At 42.3% G+C, this 23086-nt stretch overlaps 1 protein-coding gene across 13 annotated transcripts in view; it reads left to right on the top strand.

Annotated features, from left to right (window-relative positions):
- nedd4l (NEDD4 like E3 ubiquitin protein ligase) overlaps positions 1 to 23086 on the top strand; it is a 52765-nt gene that overhangs the window by 11834 nt on the left and 17845 nt on the right. Inside the window, exons 1-13 of one of the 13 annotated variants that reach the window (XM_034095337.2) lie at positions 3412 to 4650; positions 9560 to 9595; positions 10306 to 10356; positions 11716 to 11777; positions 12104 to 12206; positions 13031 to 13185; positions 13516 to 13651; positions 13775 to 13963; positions 14061 to 14138; positions 16350 to 16409; positions 18695 to 18832; positions 20149 to 20337; positions 22736 to 22933. In XM_034095337.2, coding sequence (XP_033951228.1) covers positions 3550 to 4650; positions 9560 to 9595; positions 10306 to 10356; positions 11716 to 11777; positions 12104 to 12206; positions 13031 to 13185; positions 13516 to 13651; positions 13775 to 13963; positions 14061 to 14138; positions 16350 to 16409; positions 18695 to 18832; positions 20149 to 20337; positions 22736 to 22933 — 2496 coding nt within the window. In that variant the 5' untranslated portion in view covers positions 3412 to 3549. Of the gene's footprint in view, positions 1 to 3411; positions 4651 to 9559; positions 9596 to 10305; positions 10357 to 11715; positions 11778 to 12103; positions 12207 to 13030; positions 13186 to 13515; positions 13652 to 13774; positions 13964 to 14057; positions 14139 to 16346; positions 16410 to 18694; positions 18833 to 20148; positions 20338 to 22735; positions 22934 to 23086 lie in introns of those variants that run through there. The other 12 variants (XM_071205018.1, XM_071205017.1, XM_034095336.2 and 9 more) reach the window with 12 other exon arrangements.

Below are 23086 nucleotides of genomic sequence, written 5' to 3'. Positions count from 1 at the left end.
TGCCATTTGTTTTCCACTTATTTTCTGTAGCATCTCGTTCCACTTTCGTTGGTGATAATGGGGTGCTGCAGTTTAACTTCTTAATAGTTCAGTGTCAATTACGCCAATACATTTTGTTGTGTCGGAAATGAAATGGGAAGATTTCATGGGATGTTTTATTAATTAATCATAGAAATCCTTGATTTAATTGTATTGACCTTGTCTACACCCTTTGTCGTCACACGTTTTAATCTCATGAAAAATATTGCTATATTTGATATCATAGGATTTCAACAACAGTTTGTCAGAAAACTCAATAAAACCAATACACTGCAGTACACATGTAAGAAACATGGACATAGACGGTGCACAGTCTGTGTATCTTGTAGTTTTATTGCTCTAATTTAAGAGAGTTGTTGTCCACTAACAACTCCTACATTCCCCTTATGTCAAATCTCTCCAATTTCCACCACTTACTAGAACACTAGTTTCCTTCACTTGTTAAATTAAGCCTGTTGTGGGCTCTCAGTTACCATGACAACTAGATTAGGGGGTTTAGGGCTGCAGTAATATTTGTTTATTATGGATTCACAGTAACTCTGGAGTCTGTGTCCTCAGTTTGATGTCTGATAAAACAAACAGCGGATGCAGCCCAACATAGTGTTGATGTTCTTGGCTGGATGGAGCACATTCTGTCTGCGCCTCGCAGGCTAACATCTTTGTGCACGGAGTACCGATGTGGGAGGGCGAAAGATTTCAGCTTCTGATTTGAGTTTTTTGTTGTTATTTTCCTGATAACTGATAACTCAATAAAGTGAAGATACATTATATGATTAAATCCCATACAGTCGTCATTTGAATGTACTTTAAGTGATAACATCAGTGCACATACTAGTGTTGAGTCTGATGGACGGGATTTGCTTATTGCTCAGTCTGCAGGGAAGAAGGCAGCTTTATTTGTTTCCTCAGTACAGTGGGAGCTCTCAGCTGCTGTATCGAAGAGGAAGACACAGCACAGCACTCGGTGTCTCAAGCCCAGTCCTCTCCTTATATGTCTGAGGAGCCGCTTTTGTGTCTATCTCAAGGTGCATGCCAAGGCAGCTCCTCCACCGCTGGCCAGTATTTGTTTCATGGGGCTGCTTGTCTCTTGGATCCATTACATTTACGCACGTTTAATTCTCTGGAAAGATTCATTGTTTGACTAAGCATTCTGTATGATAAACTGGTTCACTTATGAGTAATACATGAGATACTAATGCTGTAAATACCCTCAACTAATGTAAGTGCGTACAAAATATGGGAGAACTACATATCAAGCTGACAGCTAACATAGAATGTAACAGATAAGTTGAATAGACCTCCAATACATTGTGGTGCTTTGTTTGAAGCAGACGTGTTACGTCATTTGGCAAGCTGGGCTTGCTGCCATTGGACCACACATTGGCATTTTGTTTCTTTATACAGAACACTCTCCATAACATTTCACACACACATTTATTGACTGTGCCTAACACTGTAAGCAGTGTGTCATCGCAAAGTGTAACTGGTTGCCAAGCCACGATTTCTTCTTGCTCGACAGTCTTTTTCTTCTTGCTGTTTTTCTGCCTCAATCAATACAGCTTGCCTTCTTGATGCCCTCTTGTCCACAATGGGATACTTTTTTTTTGTCCTCTTCTTTTTTGTACTGTTCCACTGCGGTTCACCACCATCAGTGACATGGCTGTCAGCTAGCTAGAGATGGATACTGTAATGCACTGAGCACTAAACCATACTTGGAATTAGTTACAGTTTTTGGACAATGCAGTTCTGAAAGGCCGAATTAATAATAATAATGCATTACATTTTTTATTAGAGCGCTTTTACAGGTGCTCAAAGCGCTTTACAAGTACACATTACACATATTAGACGTGTAAGAGTCATTACTGCGGACATTACCCACAGGAGCAAATGCGGGTAAAGTGTCTTGCCAAGGACACAACGGCCTGACGCAGTGGAATTGTCAGTGCAGTACAAGGAGGCAGACAGTTCGCCTACTAGTAGTACAACACACCCATTTACTGATCCAACGGTGGATCGCTGCAGTATTAAGAATTCTCTCAAGAATGTACAGTACTGTATGTTTTGAAAAGTCTTAATCAATTTGACCTTGTTCTGTAGCATAATAGTGCATAAGTGCCTGAGCATCATCATTCTTGTCTGATTTCAGTATGGCAGACTATGATCACAGCTTATCGTATCTTGGGTGGCTTTTTGGATGCAAACTGTGGCTTATAAAACCACCAGACCGTTAAGTGTCTGGGAGATGGTGTAGTCTACTCTGTTTGAAGAACACTTGGATGCTTTCTCCAGAGAGGGCGGTGCTGTTTGCCTTATCAAAGCTGCAATCTGTCAGATATTCTGCTCTTCACTCTGCCTCTTCCTTTTTTTTAGGTCCATTTTTAGAAGCAACTTCCTTATACCTTTGTTGTTGTTTCCAAGCGACAAGAGGACAAGAGGCTGTCCTCCAGATTTCTTGATACATTTAGCATTTTTAGTGGGACAATTTAGTAAGGAAATCATCGCTTCCTGTTGTGACTATTACCTAAAAGGATATGGATGTTACATTGTCAGATTTATGGGGGCATTCTGTGATTTGTCCTTATCTTTCTTTAATCCCGCCCTTTCCTTGGGGACATGGCAGGATGCTCAGGCAGATCAGTAATAGTAGAAATGTTGATGTTATGGCCAGAGATCTTCTTGCGATGGATAACACCAGCTGCTATGCTAATTGGGAGAGCCAATGGCACCTTTCTTTACTCCTTACCCCCCTACTTCCAGGTCTCTGCATAAACCACACCTGTCTTTAAACTCTGCCTCTGGTCTCAACTGCACACACATAAAGTTGTGACACAGTTTTTAGTAATGAGGATGGAGGTATAGCAAAATGAAGAGGTAACTTATTGAGATACAAAATTGCCAGACTGCATGGACCTAAGAGTTTGGTCATTGATGGGAAGTGGGGTGTGTTTGGAGGGCCAGTTGGCACTTGAGGGCAGCATGGGGTTGTAACTTGAGGTGCTGGGGCCATTTGTGGTCACATGACTTACAAGCAACCCACTGTCACCTCGGAAACCAGGAGCGCCGGCCGCTCTTATCCAATCATGTCAGGAATGCTAGCCGTCACTGGGCTCAGGCTATTTCTGCTGTCTGTTGCCTGTGCTTGGTAGTGCTAAGAGTGTGGCATACAGGGATCCTTCTTCCCCCCCCCCACTTACCCACTTAGTGTGCAGTGTAAAGTTGTCAGCTCTTTTGCAGGGGCTATTTAGTTTTTGTGGTGCCACTTATTTCCTTAATACAGTTGACTGTGGAAGGAAAGTTCGGAAAGAGACTCAGAGAGAGTGGGAGGGGAGGGGAGGGGGGTGGGGTGAATGAGAGTGGAAGAAAAAAAAAAAGGGGGGATCAGTCATACAGCCAGCCAGAGGAGAGAAGTGGGCGACACTAAGAGACAGAGAGTGGATCCAGAGGAGAGAAGCAAACAGCCTGTCAGGGAGAAAGTGAGAGGGAACGGGAGCTGCGGGTCGTTTGGTGAAAATGGCTCAACGTCTGCGTTTGTACTTCGGCTCAGGCCGCAGTAACACAGCCCCGGAAATACTGGAAGGAGACTCTGAGGATCAGCAGGGAGACAGTGATGTGGTAACGACACTCCGCATGCAGCCACCTCCAGATTCAACGGAGCCAGCTGCGTCACATGCTCCACCAAGAGCTTGGCGGTTGGAGCCTTCGCTTAAACGCAGCTCGTCCATGTTCATACCCCAGCTTGCCCCCTACACCGAGCCACGGCCCACCAAGAGCTCCTCCATGCACATCTCGCTTCAGCGCTCCATGGGGTCAAGTAATGGAGATTCCCGTGGTCATACTGCTGATGATGATGATGTCCCGCCACCCTGTTATACTCCTCCAGGACCGGCGCCTGCCTATACAGAACCAGAAATCCAAACGGACGTTCCACGACAGCCGCCGCCTCCGTACTACAGCCCAGAAACTTTGAACTCACAAACTCTTCCAACACAGCAGAACCTGCCCAAACACAGGGTCTTTAACATTGGCCCCAATGGCCATACTCTGTACAGCAGAGGCCGACCTGGTATCAGTGTTGGTGGTATTTGTATCCAGAGAGACTCTGCAGATGGTTCCGATACCCAACATTTCAGAATCCACCCTTATGGGGGCAGCGGCTGGTCTGTCCAGCAGCAGAGTGTGGACCAGTGCGCTGTTGTTAATGGTGGAACACAGAGACTCGTGTTTCAGCTCCAGAACAACCATAACCAGGATCAGAGCCAGGGCAGGCCACAGGCTGACGCATCCCAGGCAGAGTGCACAGATGTTGGCTTTACCAGCTCAAGAGGTAGCCAGGTGGTACGCTACCCCAGAATTCGACTGGAGAGAAGATCATCGCATCAGATGCCGTTGGAAAATCAAAACCAAGAGACTTGCTCAGATGGCAAAGCTAGAGAGGAGAACCAAGCGGACATTGAGACAGAGCTCATGGAAGCAAGAAACACATCTAATGGTTGTACTTTCAAAATCAGTGGGGAGTCTTCCCGGAGGCAGCCGCATTTCAAGATCTATTTTACTCCAGGTGGAGATCAGGATGTGAGCATTTGCAATGATCCAACGAGGAGTAATCCCAAGGTAAAGACTATTGGAAAACTAAAGTATGACGTTTTTCAATGGAAGCATTTAGTTAATTTTGTAATGGCATTTAACAATGAGATGTGCACGATTTATAGTTGTGATGATGAAGATATCACTTTCCGAGTGAAGCGTAAACAATAACAGTGGATAGGTCAACGTACTCGTATGACATTTAGTTGAACACATGATAGCTCGAATGTTGTCTTGCCAAAAGAGGGAGTATGCATTTAAGTAGGGCCATGGGTATAACAAATGAGATTCAGGAACACATTGTGCTACCTAAATTGGGTAAATGTTGTAAGAGGCCTCACACATTTCATATCTCATTTGTCACTCTGAATCAAGCCAAGTGGAGAAGAGCTCCGTATGGTGCAGGAAGAGGGTGGTGACATTTTGGGAAGTGAAAAGCACAGACACGGTTCTCAAGCGAAATGACACAAACACACACACTGGCTTTCTTTCACTTTAAAACCACAGGCATTTGAGGTTTTACACACATCAGCCAATTCACTCAGTCATGAAGGGACAAAGCAACAACAGGCTTATGGATGAATGGATCATTTCTCCCCATGCACTTGTTGTCTTCTGTTTCACAGAAATGTGACACTTAAGTTTGGTAATACCCTTAACTGCAGCCAGTGCTCTTTGAGAGTTGGCTGTTTCTATCTTTAGTCTGTTTCTAGTGTGGTTGTTGATTTTGAGAGCGGGAGGCGGCATGTCTTCCTTGGCTCTCGGCTGCTATGGATCCGTATCCTCGCAGCTGCTCCACAAGTGGTTAACAACTAAAGATGTCATTTCTACGATCAAAAGTTGGACAAGCCGTCAGAATCTTTGATTTTTAAAAGTCCCGTTATGTTTCTGTCTGTTCTTCCCCCGTGTGTAGCTCAACCTTCGGGAGAAAAACAGATCTAAAGGTTTCACTTTTTAATTAGTGTGTCATATTACCTGACTTGTCATCCACAGCTTTCCTCTCAAGTACATTCTGTACCGCACTTCTCTCTCATGCAGCTCTTGACTAATACCCATTCAGGATGTCATCAAATATAACAGGATTACTAGAAGTACATAGTAGGTGTTTCTAAAACAGAAACTTAATTAGTGTGCCTGCCTCACACTTATACAGTCTTGACAATTTTGTTTCCCAATGCTTTGGCTTGAGAAGAATCCTCATGGCATCTTTAATACTGGACACAACATTATTATCTACCACAACAAGGAGATTCAATTAATACCGTGGTAGTGTGCCACAGTGCCCTAGGCCGTGCCTTCACCAGGCTTTTATTACATGATAAACATCATGATAAGCCAGTTACTGTTCTCTTGCATCCTGACCATTAACTTTAAATCCAAAATGAACTTTAGATAACATATTTCAGTTTTTCTCATAGACTTGTGGTGGGACTGGCTTGCTTTGGAATTGGCTCAATCGGAATTGGCTGTTCTCCACTCAAGCATTTACATTCTTAATAGATTTGAAGTCTTATGTTTGACCACCATAATTGAATGCATTCCACACATCAACGTTCCCCTTTCTTTAAAGAGACTTGGTGTGTTGTGTTGCCCCAGGGCATTCCCTTTTCTCATGCAACAAGGAAATCCTCATTTAGACCATAATGACAGGTCTTCCCCAACTGGTAGCCTAGAGTTTGTGTGCCCCCTTTTTAGAGTTGTGCATGGGATACTACGGGTGTGTGTTTTGTGTGTGTGTGCCAGCGAGACTAGCTGCAGACAGCTATGCCACAGTGCCATGCCCTCGTTACAGCCCTGCCTCGACGTCATTCACAAAGAGCTTTCGCAGGCCACTGGGCGGGCTATATTTACCTGAGACTGGATTCTGGATGGATGAGTGGGGGTTCTCTTTTTATTTTGGTCCAGTATCATTGACGAGGGTTTCTAATTGCTATTGTTTGCAGGGGGTCAGCCCTGATCTTGGTTACAATGCATGGCATTGTAATTCTGTGTGTCAGCAGCGAGTCTGTCGAGTAGTTGAGAGAACCTTTTCTCACGTCAGTGCCAGCCTGGACCCGCTCCAGGTTTCTGTATGTCATAAACTCTGTCTGTTCCCACCTCTTCATAAACATGTCCTTGGCAGCTCAGGGCAACTACAGTTAGCATTGCTAAATGCGGGCAAGATGATGTGCGCAGAGGCCAGTTTTGTTTCCATTTTTATTTCTGTTCTTAGTTCATGTGTAAGAATGGGTGGGCTATGTTGGGGCCAGTGGCCTAAAGCGGTGTGTCGAAGGTCTTTTGGCGGGGAGAAGGGTGAACCAGCGGAGAAGCTCAGAGATAAACAAAAGGAGTATCTATTGTTTAAAAGAAAACCCAAATATGTTATATTAAGCAGTGGCTCAACAATGGTCACTCAACAACCATTACACTTTCACCATGGTTGGGTCGCTGCAGGGAGATTGAGTTTTCTATTTTGCTAGCTAGACATCAAAAGTGATTTAACCAACACATATTACTTAGCCTACTTGTGCTATTGATTCATGGCGCTAACTGTCCAGTATGGCTGTTTTAGGTTACAGGGGTCTGACAAGTCTGTACCTGTTACTGTATCTGCCGTGTGAGATGGGTGACGGTTATTCCGAGGCGCATGTTTAGGTTTAGGACAATACTGGGAGGATAGTGCAAAATAGTAGAAATGAACATTTGTTTTGCTCTTAAAGCGCAGGGTCCTCGAGTGCTGCAGGAGTTAGCATTTTTGCACTTCAGGTTCCCGACTCTCAAATCTAAAGTTAAGAGGGTTCAGTCCAAATTGGGTGGAGCACTGCAGAACTGTTGAAGTTTGTTTATTCTTAAGAATGGTTGGTGAATGAGGCCTATTGTTTCTGATGGAATGTTGTTGTGAATGTCTTAAATGTCTCATTGCACTTCTTCTAAAAACACAAATCCACTTGCATTCAGCTCTATTGCACTGGGGTTGAGGTGGAAATCCCAGAGGAGGATATATAAAACCCCAAACATATCTGCAGACAACTACGTGAGATGTAAGTTCGATGGGTGAACTGACATATTTCAGTTTTATTCTCTTTAAGCTACTTTTACGATCCTTCATCCGTCTCTTTCACTCTTGGTCCCTCCTTCTGTTGGTCGTCAGCGGCTCCCTCCCTCTCCGAGTGTAACCTGGCCCTGGGAGGCAGCTGCAGGCTCAACTGTGACCCTTTGATGACTCTGCAATTATATCGCTCGGCATACACATACCCACAGCTTAAAATGCTTGTTATTGTTAAGGACAGAAAAAAACAGCCGTTTGTCCCAAGAGTACATATCCCCCATGGGATGGTGCCAATTCTACTGACTATCCCATAGGAAACACGCCACCGTGCAACTACGTCTTGAAGGAGCGAGCATCATCGGTCCTTAAAGTCGGCTGGTTAGAAAACATCTCTGCAGCATTGAGGGTTTTTCTGAACTTCATTTATAAAACGGTACAACTAAGGGATTCAAATGTAAATTGTAGGTTGCAAGTCAACTCATGTGATGGAGTGTAATATTATCAAACATGCGCAATGGTTATGCAAGAAGTTAATTAATTGTGTTGTTGGTTTGGGAAATGAAAGCAGATACTGGGATAACGTAGCATAACATTTCCAAGCAGATATTATTTAGACTTTGTTGATATGTCACGTCTGTGAGGTGTGTGTGTGTCTGTCTGTCTGTCTGTCTGTCTGTGACCCGTGTACGTGCTTGTGCATTAATTACTTTGTGTTTTTTATGTGACTTATTTGTGACCTTTCACCAAGAAAAACCAGGTCTGTTAATCAGATTGAACAAAAACACTGATTGTTGTATACCTTAATAATTAACACCAGACTAGGTTTGCTTGTTTTATCTTCATTACTTTTATTTTGACATTGCAAAGCTACATTTGATGAGATTCAAGGAAGCGCTAAGGCAGGGGTGTCAAACTCAAGGCCCGGGGGCCAAATCCGGCCCGCGACTTCATTTTATGTGGCCCCGCAAGAGCTTGCAAAGAATATAATACGTTTATTATATGGTTACATGCCACTTTACAGAAGCAGGTTGCCCATAAACTACATGTCCCACAATGCATCTCGTTTTGTAACATGCGCACTGAAGAGACTTGCAATTATTTGCCTTGGACTTCTGCTTTCAGACGTAGTTAATTACTACGTTATTATCCTATCCGATAATAATCCAATTCAGAGGCAATCATGTAATACATTATATATATATATTATATATTTATATAGTTACAACCGGCCCTTTGAGTGCAACCTTTATGCGAATGTGGCCCGCGATGAAATTGAGTTTGACACCCATGCGCTAAGGACTTAATAAGTGGTTTTGGACTTTTTCTTTTTTGCTGACTCAAATTTAAAAAAAGGTGCCATAAGTAACATGACATGTTATTGTCAAATCAAGAAGATATGACCGATATGAACTCCATACTGAGGTTCTTTGACTGTGCTACTTTGTACAGCCGTGAAGCTACTTTATAGATTCCAGCACATTGAAAAGCACAAGGGAGGCTGTGGCTAAGTGCGTAGTGTGCTGGACTTCGAATTAGGGCATAGCAAGTTCGAGTCCCAATGCAGTCAGCATGTCATTGTGTCCCTGGGCAAGACACTTCACCTCCTGTGGGGATTGTATGTAAGTCGCTTTGGATAAAAGTGTCTAACAAATGACATGTAATGTCCTGTATTTTATTTTAAAACATAATAAATAAATAACCTAAATGTGTGCAGCACAGCAGACGACCAGGTTGCTGTGAAATTCCCCACAATCCACTGGTGGACCGTAACTCAAACTGAGGAACAGTGCACTAATAGAAGTGCCACGCATTGTTTGAACTCAGCCTTTCCTGTCACACCAGAGACTTCAAACACACATCATTGTTAGGTATTGCCTGTTGTCTAAATCAGTTGTGTCCCACACACAGGCTACTTCCAAGAATGGCCTTTTCCATCTCACACAGGTAATCCTAACTCCCATTGGAGGCTGCTGCTGTGTCGCTGATCATCCGCCACACTCCCCCTTTTCCTCTCAGTCTGCATTAATCATGACGAAAAGGATGGACAAATCTACGGGCTTCTTGAATCTGAAACACAATCCTTCCCTGGTTCTCCCCTGTTGGCACCTCTATCCTTCACTCCCTCTGTCCTGCTGACTTTGCTTCAATCTGGTGGCAGTGGGTGTTGTTTTTCCTTGCTGGGCTCACGGGTTCTTCTCCTCTCAAATGAAACCAAACAGCTATTCATAAATACAATCCCATACTGAGCCTTTTGCAATGAACACTTGTGGTAGAGAAAATAGAAAGCATTTTTGCCAAATACTAGAGCAAATATTGTATGACTTCTTCTTTTTTTTTTTTTTTACAATATGTGGTATCAAATTGCTCAAACATAATTTCACCTCCATATGAGATTCACAGATTACTACAGGTGTTCATAGAAAAGGCTAGAAGTGATTTCTGGATGGGGCTGTCCATTAAATTATATATTTTTAAAATGTTCACTCTTTGTGACATTTAAACACAAAATGCTGCTGGAGCTTCTGGTGGTTCATTGTGGTTTTCCCTCTCTCTTCCCCCTGCTGAAAATGTTGGTATTCCCCAGTCGCACTAATGACAAAATGCTAATTCTAAAATCAAGCTGCTGATGGTGACCTCTTCGTTTCCTTTCCCAGACCAGAGATGATTTCCTGGGACAGGTTGATGTTCCTCTCAGTCATTTACCGGTGAGTTATTTGCATTTCTTTTTACGTCTGCATGCGAGTGTTTTGACTGACTGACCGTTATATCGGTGTTTTCGCATACTCGGCTGTTTCTTATCTACAATTGAGCTCTGTCTGAATAACCTCTGCCAAGGTCAGACAAATAGTGTGCTTGTGTGTGCTTCTCGTGAGTGTGAGAAAGTGCTAGCCTCACAAGTAGTGTGTTGATGTGATGAGACAGCACACTCCTTGTTAGAAATGGAAAGCAGAATGTCTGGAATATAAACAGAGGAGGGTATCCTGCGGGCAGCCTCACAGCTAATGCAAAAGACCTACACTCATCAAATTGACTCGCTTGAAAACTGGACTTCTGTGAGATTCAAACTTCTACAATCGATAACATGCAGAGTTTAGGTTGGATGTAAGAAAAGGGCTCAAATAAACTCATCATTCTCGCCTCCTCAACTCATCTGAGACTGTGCTGTCAGACTTGATGAGGCTCTCTGGAGTTCTGTAAGCTGTGGACCTGAAATGCATTTCAGTAAAAGGTGTCCGGGTTAATTATTAATGTCCCTTTTGACTCCCATAAGCTCAGGAAAATTAGCAGAAGATAAAAGCCTCAGCTGAGTCATGTTGAGAGACTTAGGGCTGGAGGGTATTTGCTCCTGATGCTGGAAATCTGGTTTTAGCCTTTAAAATAATAAACTGAGAATGAATACGCTACTGCTATGCTTATACAGATGATGTGATCTGAGTTTTTGGTGTTTTTATTCGATTTATTTGAATGACTATGTGTTATAGGAAGTCTTATTCATAGTTACTGGACACTACTAGTCATCACTGTTCTTGCCTTCAGCCATACTGAATCATCTGAAGAAATGTGGTAGCTACATTTGCCTTTTACCAGCTTGAACTTACTGAAAACATGTCACCATACGACATGAAACTTTATCATGTTGTTTCAGACTTTAAACAGCAATGTGTTCAAACAAATTAGATGCATTCTCCACAAAGCTTGAAACCCAGTCCTTATTCCTACGATTTGATGGACAGTTTGTTCCTTGGAGCTTCACCACATCTCAAATTATAATGAGGTTGTACTTTTGATATAGAGAACTGGCTGATTCGGCGGTGCTTCAGAGCTTGTTGTGGTGAGCAGCCATTGTGGACGGGTTTGGCCCGTGGAGAGCAGTGTGAGATTGCTTTGAATAACAAAAGTCCTCTCTGCCGTTCCACATGTAACCGGAGAAGCTCCCTGTTGCATAATGATCCTGGGATGGCTGTCAAATCATCACGCAAGATATTTTTAAACCTGTCGAACATGTGCATTTGCTTGTGTGTTCAATTGATTAGCGTCAACAAATGCCTCCTCTTCATTTGCAGACAGAGGACCCTGCCATGGAGCGGCCCTACACGTTTAAAGACTTCCTGTTGCGGCCCAGAAGGTCAGTTTCTGCTGGACCTGACTAACGGGATGTGAAATTGGATACCAGTAACGTGACTTCTTTAGTTAAATTGTGTCCGAGTCTTCGCCCCTAAGCAATTTGAGTTGACATTGAAAGATTATTACACTGACTGATGTCTCCAGAAAGCAGTGAGTTCATGTGACGGTCAATTGAATACTGAAGGTGAAAGAGCAGCTGGTGCTAATAGGCAGTTTGGAAACTCCCCTGCATTTCTCAACTCAAGCCTAATAAGGGCTCTGAGGGTGCAGACCACCTGGTTTTTATGTGCTTTTTTTAAGAGGGTGCATTTCTTCTTATCCTTCTAGTCACAAGTCCAGGGTGAAGGGTTATCTGCGTCTGAAGATGGCCTATCTGCCCAAAGTTGGAGGACCTGAGGAAGAGCCTGGAGACATGAGGGAGGAGGCTGAGGTAAGGACTTGGCGACTCATGGTTTTCATTTTAACTGCTGACTTAGCATTACCTAAGGCATGCTTTTCACTCTCTTGTTCAAAATAACATGAAGCCAAACCAGCATCTAGTTTTATTGCTTCCTTCTACTCAAAGAAAACACACATCTAAGCCTAAAAATGAAAGTGAGACTTTGACCAATAGAACTGTGTTTTTTGCTTAGGGTGAGAGGAGAAAGGATGGCTCGTCTTTTTATTATTCTCTTTAAGAATTTGGACCGTAGCTTGCTGCCAGAATCTGGTGAAAGTCTTATCCAGGTCAGGGTATGGAAAACCCATTTACAATACTGCCTGTTATTTAGAGAAATAGGAGCTTCTCCTCTTTTACTTTGTGTGGATTTCTTGTGGAAGAGTGCTAGACATTGTGAAAGGCTTCAAAGATATTGTGACTTTAGCAGAAAACGTCTTGTCTTTCTGTGCCTCCACAAAACAACAGCTCAGTATTTATCATGGTTTCTACCTCAACATGTAAATACTTGTAGCGCTATGTCACTGGACATTAGCGCAGTCTTAGATCTTGTGGTCAAAGAGATATTAGCAGACAGTTTGTCAAACCGAAAACAACCATCTTTATATTCTAACAAGGACTTTTTAAACCGCAACACGTTCTAACCAGCTACAAATGAATCCATCATCCTTAATGTGTTTCCGTGCTTGAGTCCCCTCTTAAATCAGAAGTTCATGAGTGTCTGACAAGCTGTCGGCTCACTGGGATATCTGTGACGCGGTTTAGCAGTGAGTTACTCATCCGGCCTCGTGTCAAACGGTCTGAACTTTGTCTTTCAGGGATGGGATGAGTCCGCCGACTCGGGCTCCCAGCGACCCCAGCAGCTGCTCCCTCCGCTGCCCCCCGGCTGGGAGGAGAAGGTGGACAACCTTGGACGCACCTACTACGTCAACCACAACAACCGCAGTACACAGTGGAAACGGCCCTCAAACATGTACGACTGGTTTATCTCCTTTTCTTGTTGTTGTAGAATCTATTCCTGCTTTGGTTATACGAGGAAATCTTAGTTTTGCACAACATATAAATTCACATATGTGACCTTTATTACAAAAATATATATATATCCATTATCTGTACGAATGAATGGGTTATTTAAGGTAATTTGACTGTAATACTACCTCATTTATTCAAAGCTTCTTCTGTTTTCATTTACATGGCAGCAATAATGCCGTAATCACATTTTCAGGGCAAGTTTCTTAGCATTCATTTTGTGACTTCCTACTGTAACACGTTCTTGTGTATGAAACGACTTCTTCTCCTTCAGGGATGTGATTTCAGAGACGGAGAGTGATAATCAGCAGCGGCAGATCCATCAGGAAGCACATCGTGTTTTCCGTTCGAGGCGCCACATCAGTGAAGACCTAGAGAACGAGCACATGGAGCCCAGAGACTTGGACAATGTGAGAGAGGAATATACACACGCACACGCACCATACACATACTGAGCCTCAGCTGCCTCCAGTGATGAGGTCACCGAAATGTTGTTATTGTTTCATGTCCATGTCTCGTTGTTAACCCCCTAGTCCTGGGAGCTCATCACAGAGGAGGATCCGAGCGACAGCCTGGCCCAGCCGCTGCCCGGCCCCTCCAACATCTTGCCCCCGCAACTACCGTCGACACCCGTCGCCCAGGACTTCTCTGAAGATTTAAATCTGAGGCTGACGCTCACTCCCGAAACCAATGGCGAATTGCCGGGGCCCAGCTCTGCTCTGGTGAGACTGCAATTTCCTGTAATAAAAACCTCAATCACTCCACATTTAAATGACTTAATGGTGTAAGTGTTTTATTTTATTTTCTTGTTTATAGCAGAACCAGCTGTCAAACAGACTCCGGTCCTCGAGTATGACGGATGGTGTCAGTGAACAGGCCCAGGCTGCTCCTCTTATGGTACATATTTCTAAACCCCCACCTTTTTTCTCCATCTTCTTGACTCCCTCCCTGTTCTTGGCATGTTGCAGTGCTGTTGGTGTAGCACACTCAAAATGTGCATTTGCATTTAAAAATGTCCACTTTCGCACTAGCCTCGTATTGTGCGTCCTCCTCACCTTTCCTTCCCGCTCTCTATGCTTCTTCGATTTGACTGTTTCTTCCTTTTCTTCTCGCCTCTGTAGGATTACCACACCTCTTCCTCCCACTGTTACTCGCTGCCCTTTGTGATTCACTCGCAGCAGTGTTTGTGTGTTTTCTATGAATGTTGGTGTTACAGCTGTTTGCCAGCAGAATGACCATTCCAGCAGAAATCATTCCCAAGTAAAAGTAGGGACAGCACCACTTCAGATGGAACAATCCACAGAGAGTCCTGAGTCATAGCGTCAGTGGGGTTTCAGCTCGAGAAAACTGTCACACGATCTGAGTCAGATGTTTGTCACAGGGCTGAGTCACAGCAGTGAGCTTGGCATTGTCAAGCCAAGGAAAAGTACAGGTGCTGATGTCAGCCTTTCCCATGAATGATTAGTCCAGTACTGGAATACACGAGGCTCGTCAAGAAATCTAATCAGCATGTGTTCTTGCCAGGACAAAGGGAAGGTCAGTTACAGTTCCACAATTCCTAATGATATTAGGTGTGTGTGTGTGTGTGTGTAGGCAGCCCAATGAATATGACATTGTCCATTGATAAAGGTAGCCTCCACCTGTGGCAACAAGTTAGATATCATCAAAGGAATAGGGTGGTATTATTTCATATTTTTGTCGTTCTCATAAAAAGACCAAAACCAACAGAATGTTAATCTGTCATTCAATTATTTCTTATTGACCTACATCTATGGCACATATCATCAAACCCATTGGTTCCTATTGAAGATAGACACATTATAAATATGTAGTTTCATGAAAAAAGGCTATCTCCTCAAAAAAGCTGCCAGATGTAGTTTTTATGACACTCAAACAAGAGTGAACAGTGTTTTTGCTCAGGACTATTTTCAGTCATGGATAAATACACATTGAGTGCTGTTGCGAGTATTAACAGAAGCAGTTTAGAGTATTGGGGATTGTCTCATCATGAACTACACTGTCTGTGTTCATGTTCATGACCATGGCTAATTGATGATGTTGTTTCTTAAATAGTTTTAGTACAACACAGGTCCACAACACAATCAAATATGCTTCTGTATGTCAAGCTTTCGCTTCAGACACAATATATGTTAGTATTTTCAATTAAGTATTGGTTTTGGTCTTCAGATTTGTTGACCATGATAAAAATATTGAATATTGCCAAAGTTATTTGATTGGTGGCCGAGTGTTGCCTTTATAAGTCACAATGGCTCATATACAGATCTGAGCATGTATGTCCACATTGAGGTCATTCTTCACTGAAGTTAAACGGCTGGTTTTGTTATTGGGATGGTAGTGATATTACCATTAAGTGAACATCAGGTTGTTAAATGTCTTCCAGGTTGTGTAGTTTAGAAAATGTCACATAGTGTGTTTGTCAAGCAATGCTGGTTGAGCTATATTGAAAATGTCATTTTACTAATCTCTTTGATTGTTTGGAAGAAACTGCATTTTATGTATTTGTCTCCTTTTGCACCTGATCATTTCTTACACTTTTTCTGAGATTCAAACCATTTTTGGTGCCCATTCGTTGAACTTCAGCAATTCCCTTCCGCTGCTCTAAAATGTTCAGGACACGGAGCTAGATTCTCTCTCTGGTGTTACTGTAGCTTGAATCATTTTTCTCTTGTGTTGAGATTAAAGATGCTGCACTGGCTGGGGATTAAATATAGTGTGCAGGGAAAGTCATCGTTTTTTATTTTCTTTATATCAAAGCTTTACAAAAGTTGCACTGACCTTGCTATTTTGTGTCATCATGTCAGCCAATCACAACTTGAGGTCACTCACTTACAAATTAATTGTGATCCACCCTGCTCCCCATTAACCTCACAGCTTTGAGGTTTGAGATTTGCTTCATGGATGAATCCCCCCCCTTTCTGTCACTCCTCACCTCCTTTGAGAATCAACTCCCCCCTTTCTGGAATAAGCACTTACTCACTTCACTGCTGCACAAACACTCCCCCCTTTCCCATAACTCCTCCTACCCTGGCATTGAAAACATACCATACTGTGAACTAAAGACCATCTTCCCCTGTCATCTCCCAGCAGCAGGGCTCCCAGACCAGAAGAACGAGAGCTCAAACAGTCTCAGGTGGTGAGGAGTCCATGGTAATATCAGTTTAAATAAAGTTTAAACCTAATCAGTCATACACCTCCTAGTCCCCAGTCACCACCCAGGTCCCTGTCTAGTGAGTCACTTTGAGAAATTCCTGCACTTGGGTAGAGGGCCACATATTGACTGTCACTACTATGTTATCCAAGAAGGCACTTTTTCTTTTTTAATTCTCATGAATGATCAGGGTCTGTACAAAGTCTTAAAGGTTTAGAACATTTGCAATTTTAACCGTTTCAATGTTTTCAAGGTTTCGGATATGCTTACATTTGAATATTCTCTACAAAAAAGCTTGATTTTCAACATTGTCACACTACTGGAGCAGGACTAGACGAGCATTGAGTAATCATAGAACAATACAAGTGAATACAAGCATCTAGTCAAATAAACAACATGACAAAACACATTGATTGCTGTATGTATAAAGGAATTCTGTAAACTTTTTTATTTTTATAGACAATTTAAACGTCACGATTAAGTCTTTAAGACATTTATGATTTACCTTGCTTAAAAAGTACTTGAAATTGTCACTTAAAAAGTTGTATCAACCCTCTAATATGACACCATTTCAGAAATGGACAGAAGAAGCCATCTATGGTTGAATTAATCTGTCTTTATATAGTTCGCTTATTGGTGATGTAGTGACGTGCTTATTTAGTTCTGCAGTTGTCACTTAGATACAGTAATACCTGTGTGTGCACATGTGTTGTCCCCTGATGTAGCAACCTGCTACTCAATATTGAGCAAGGCCTCTGATCCTAAATGTGACAAAAAGGGATATCAAGGTTTTGTTTGTCTCTGATCAGAGCAGTCCCCGGTCTGCCAAAACAGAGTGATTTGTGTTCACTTTAAATATTGATAATATATGTCCCTGAAACATTGAAATCACGGTTGAACGCCACATAATCTGAAACAACTTATTTTTCACAAGCTGCTTGATCGAAATATTGGAGGTCCCAGTTAAAAACTATTACGATTATATGAATACAAGTGTCACTTTAAAAGGCTACAGCTGAGGTGAAATGATGCATTTAACCTGTTAAACCCAGAGCCTGTTTTTCAGGTTTCAGGCTCGAAAATGACATTCCCAGAACAAATGACTGTAACTTCACTTCTAAAAGGTTTATATGAATAATTTTTGTTATCAAAGCAAGGTTACATCTGTGAGTTGGATGTAGAAGTGTCAGAATCAATATAGATGTTTCTGTGTCAGAGTAAATTCAGATGGAACATAGCAAAAAAATGTAAATTCCTGTCTCCGCCTAAAGAAAACCCATTACTTATAGTGAAGACCAACCTTGAATGATGGGTTAGTAGCCTAAAAGCTTTAGGAATCCAAATTATAACATATAATAAGTACCCTGTATCAAGATTGAGGCAAAACAAGTGACATTTGACCTTTTTAGAGAGGTTTATGAAAATAAAGTCCAGGCGGAATAAGCTTTGGGCACATTTGGTTCCATCAGTGCCATTTGACCTTTTTCAGATACCAGACTATAAAAATCATTGTATTACATTGAATAATCACTATAGGTATTCATTCCATTAAAAAAAAAAATATATATATTTAAATAAAAAAAAATATTCTTAAAAAAATATTAAAAATATTTGTGTGAGTGTGTATAAAAAAAATCAGGGTCCCCGTCGGCGGGGACCTTCGGGCTTAACAGGTTAAGAGAAGACGTATCACTCTCTTGGATTGGTTGTAACTATAGTAACTCACACTAAAACCTCTAACTCTGTAAACCTCGCATCCCATCCTCAGTGTCTCAACTCAATTTATATTTTACATTTACACAACCCAAGAGTACATATATCCGTGGTGAAGGTAAGCAGGCTGCAACAATAGCAAGCTGTGGTGGACACGCACAGTAGAGTACTTTAAAGTTTAACATTTTTGATCAGCTGATACCCATACATTCAAATATGTCCTGGTCCGGCTCGGGACAACTCTGGTGTCCTGTGTTTAAGGGTGCTATCTTTGTGCAGGCCTGTCTAAAATATCAATGTTCTATTAGTCTATTTCAGTCATCTTTATACTAAAAATGGTTAGTAGTTCACTCATTAAAATGATTTATTTATTTTAGTACCACACAGGTTCACATCGTATCCAGTCATCATCGCTTGTTGTTGTTCCTACATTGTGTCTTTGCTGCGCAGCTGGAATGGGGAATATCACTTAAAGCTCTTGTGACTTGACCATTTGATCCCTCCACATCTCCACACACATACCAGCCTGTACTGATGAATTGTCTGCTTTGCTCTCTCTACACCCGGCCAGTCTCCCCCATCGACTGCTTACGCCTTGACCACCCCCGGCCTGCCCCCTGGATGGGAGGAGAGGAAGGACGGCAAAGGAAGAACTTATTTCGTCAACCATAACAGCCGCAACACTACGTGGACTAGGCCCATTGTGCAGGTACAGCAGGTCTGAAGGCTGAGCTGGACTCTATGCATGGGACCGGGCCTTTCCTAGGCCCCTGTCATGGCCTGTGTGTCGGACCTCTTTTCCCCCTGTGTTTCTCCTCTCTCTGTGTAGCCATAAAGAATGCTGGAAAGAGACCCAGCTCTGCAGCCTCCGTCTCCTTTTCTGTCGTTCTCTCTGCCCGGTTTCCTCTTCTGCAACTTTATTGTATGTCTTCCTCCTCCTGTCTAGCATTTTGTGTGCTACTCTGGATGAAGTGCAGCTCTGTAGTGGTCACCTCTGGCATGGAACTGCAACCACTTATGTTCCCATTTCTTCCCTGTTTTTCCACTCGTCTTCCCCCTGTCTTTCTGTCTGCAAATGTAGCAGCTCCACAGACTGCTTCATGGGACTGGGTGTATGTTTATTGCCTCTCCTCTTTGAAATCCCTCCTCTCATCTCTGCTTTTATTAGAACACCGCTGATGATATTATACATCTGTTGTCTTTCATCACATGGTCGTCTCATTCTCTGATTTTCATCTGTTTGTTATTACGCCGAAGGAAAGGATACTGCCACTGGTTTATTTTGCAAAGATTACTTTGTTTTTAAAGTCATGGCCCACTGTACCAGCCACTTGGGTTATGGGTTTAGGTGACACTTTGGAATTACATTGTGTTACTAAATGCATCTTCTTAATCAGAATAGTTAAAGAGGTCCTATTTGGCTTTTTGGGGTTTTCCATTTATTGCAATGTGTTGGTTTTTGTGCATGTAAATGGTCTGTAAAGGCTAAAATCTCAAAGTTCCCTGCCTGAAACGCTTCGATTGGATTCCTATTTTTACCCAAAACATAGTGACATCACTACATAACACTGGCGTTTTTGTTGGTTAGCGTTACAAAATAATTTACGTGATAGGATCCGAGTTGGGACATCTCTAAGACGTCGACTAATCACAACAGTGCCTACCAGCTAACCAATCAGAACAGACTTGGCTCTGGTTTCAGACAGAGGGTGACAAGAGGTGCTGTAGCATAGACAGTATGAGAAAAATAAAGAGCTTTTTGAACATTAAAGCATGTGAACATGTCACAGTAGAGGCACAGGATACACAAATGAACCTGAAAAGGAGCATAATACGGCCTCTTTAAAGCAACAGAATTGACTATCTTCTTTGACCTTTTATTATGACTTCCCTGAGAGAAAACCTTGCATCCAGTCCTTTCCGGTGCAGAAAAGCATCAGCCGACAGCATGACCTATGATGACAACAACATTGATTGCCTTATTCTAACCCCACCTAACCTTAAAAGTGCTTTTCTCACTGACAGCTGACTGAAGGCGGAGCCAGCACCTCAGCAGCAGGAGCAGCAGCATCCCCAGGAGGAGCCTCGGCCCTGGCCCCCCCACCCACCCTCTCCTCCTCTTCCAATGCTTCCAACAACCACCTCCATGAGCCCCAAGTCCGACGACCTCGTAGCCTCAGCTCCCCTACTGTCACCCTATCCACCCCCATGGAGGTGAGAATTCTCCATCCTTTTCCTCTTTTCACACCCTAAGCCTTATTTGTATCTCCTCTTTCCTCCAATCTTTACCCTTCCACACTTCCTTGTAATGCAATCCTATACTCCCATCCCTTTTTAAGATGATCAAATCCTGATCCTCACCCATCTGTATCACATAATCCCACATTTCCTGCATTAATATTACACCATTCTTTTGTCATCTATACTTCTGTCAGGCTTATTCTGGCTTGATGCTGCTTTTCTTTCTTTTCATCTTTAACAATACCATGGAAATGATATTATTTTGACGAATGTTTTATTCTCATCAGGATGGTTTTCTTTCTTCATACTGTTTAGTCATGTGAAATGGTCTGAGCCTTACTCCAGCTTTGCTGTTCACGATGAATTTGTTGTAAAGAATATGCACTCGTCAGCGTTGCATCCTGCAGCCTAGTGTATAAATAGTAAAAATGCTGGTTGGGTAAATCCAATATGGAAGATTCAGTTACCACCGGATGAATACATTATTTGAATTGATCACATGTCCAAAACCATTGTTGTATTTTGCTAAAGCAAACCAGGGGATATCCAAATCAATGATATTGATTTTGGAAACGTAATATGCTTGAATCCAGAGGCCATTAGAGTAACACAAAGGCAACCACCGAATCTAATAAAAAGAAGGTCTCATGGGTAATTGAAGATACATTTGTAAGACAGGGCATCGTTTGTGAATACCTTAAAGGAACATTAGGAAACCTCTCTGCATTTTTCGCATTACGATATGAGCTTCCACAGTCACACCGGGGCATCAGATTGTAGACATTAGCTTCTGCTCCTCCGCTCTGTTGGAGATGCAGCGCCTGATTCTTCAACATGCATGTACAGACAATGTACAATGTTGGCACCACATTTGATGAAAGTAAGCCATGGGACAAGCAAACATCTGTGGATGGCTTTTACTGTGAAGCAGCCACTGCACATTTGAAATGTTGACTGTTCCCCATGTTTGCTTCGTTTTGGAAAATGGTTAACGTACCCCAAATAGTCACTGCTTTTAAGTGATGAAGTGTGATTGTCCAGGAATAGATCACAAAATAATTTTTTAACAGTTTTATCTAATCTCTTCCTGGCTTTGTTCATAACATTTCTCATAAACGAGGCTGGTTTCTTACTCATTGGTTTGGGGTTTAATCATTTGGGGTTTAGACCGCTTGGCTGGTTAATGTGTTAACCGTATGAATTTAGATACAAACTGAAACATTTCCACTTTTTGTTTGTTTTTTGCAAAGGCTGTGACATTATACCAAAAACTGCCTAGGATAATTACTGTACAATCTACTGTTCTCGAGTTTCAGATGTTATGCTCTTATCATAACTTTAGGCTTGTCGGGACTGGTCTGCACACTTACCATTGAAACTTAAAGCAGCTGACATTTTAAACTTGGCTAACATTTCACAAAGTCGTCTGTGAACATTTATCATCTATACAAAGTAGATTTCACTCAATCTTTTAATTATGGAGCGCAGCTATAAATACACCACACAAACGGACCGTCTCACTATGACCTCTTACTGCATTTAATGGCTTGACTCGGTGCTGCTATCAAGGGAGGGAACCTGGAGAAGGTTTAATTAAGGTGTGTCTGTGTGATAGCAAAGCATCGTTAAGGGGAAAGGAAGTTGCTGAAAGTCCTAATTACAAATTCTAGGAGGTGGGAGGTCTGGGGCTTAATTAATGCAGGCTTTTCTCCTGGTAAAATCAGATGAGTCTGTGGTAATTACTGCAGAGGGATAATGTGATTTGGAAACACTCATTAGCCTAAGTAACTTCAGTCTGTTTAATACTGCATTAGAAGCTTTAAGGATGCTTTTTCTCTAGACAAATGGTTTCTGAAGTAAAATGATGAGCAATGTTTCCGCTTATCCCCAGAAATAGATTTAATTAAGAATTGTGTTAGTTTTACAGTGAATGACTCTTACTTGTGTGGGATTTTACATCCAGGGAACCACAGAGGAGTTAAAGTCCACACAAATGTTGTTATTGTAACATTGAATCTCAGAGGCAATATCCAGGGAATCGGTTGGAATCTGTAGAATTTAGTTTTGACATTTGGATTGACAGCTTGACAGGCCCATGGAGTGCGCTGCATGTTGATGCGCTCCCTCCCTTTACCCCTGGTTTCTCAGACGTGATATTGTGTTCACGATTGTGATTTTTTTTTTTTTTCTTTTTTTTTTTTATATAAATCTTTTCTTATCCTATTGCATTTTCCAACAGAATACCAAGGCCACTACCAAGGTGTTTCAAAGGATCAGTTCTGTTTTGTTTCAGGCTGTCAGTCAGCTAGATTTAAATATAGGGTTGATAATATTATACTTCATTTTATTTATTTTTCCTTTTTGGTTACAGGGAGCCAACAATATTCCAGTGCGGAGGGCTGTGAAAGACACCGTGTCCAACCCGCAGTCTCCCCAGCCGTCGCCCTACAGCTCCCCCAAATTACAGCCCAAAACCCAGCAGAGCTTCCTGCCCCCGGGCTGGGAGATGAGGATAGCCCCCAACGGACGGCCATTCTTTATCGACCACAACAGCAGAGTCACCACCTGGGTGAGTTACACACTCTGTGGTCACAGGCTGCAGCTCAACTGTACCCGAGGCTAATATTCTTTTAAATATGTTTGAAGGGTAAAGCTTTATTTTACATGTCAGTCATTTGCCTACAGTTTCCTACAAAGTTTCCAGAAAATAACTATGTAGTTT

This window comes from Pseudochaenichthys georgianus, chromosome 12, assembly GCF_902827115.2.
Source record: "Pseudochaenichthys georgianus chromosome 12, fPseGeo1.2, whole genome shotgun sequence".
Classification (NCBI taxonomy): Eukaryota; Metazoa; Chordata; class Actinopteri; order Perciformes; family Channichthyidae; genus Pseudochaenichthys; species Pseudochaenichthys georgianus.
This window is presented reverse-complemented; position numbering and strand designations above follow the sequence as displayed.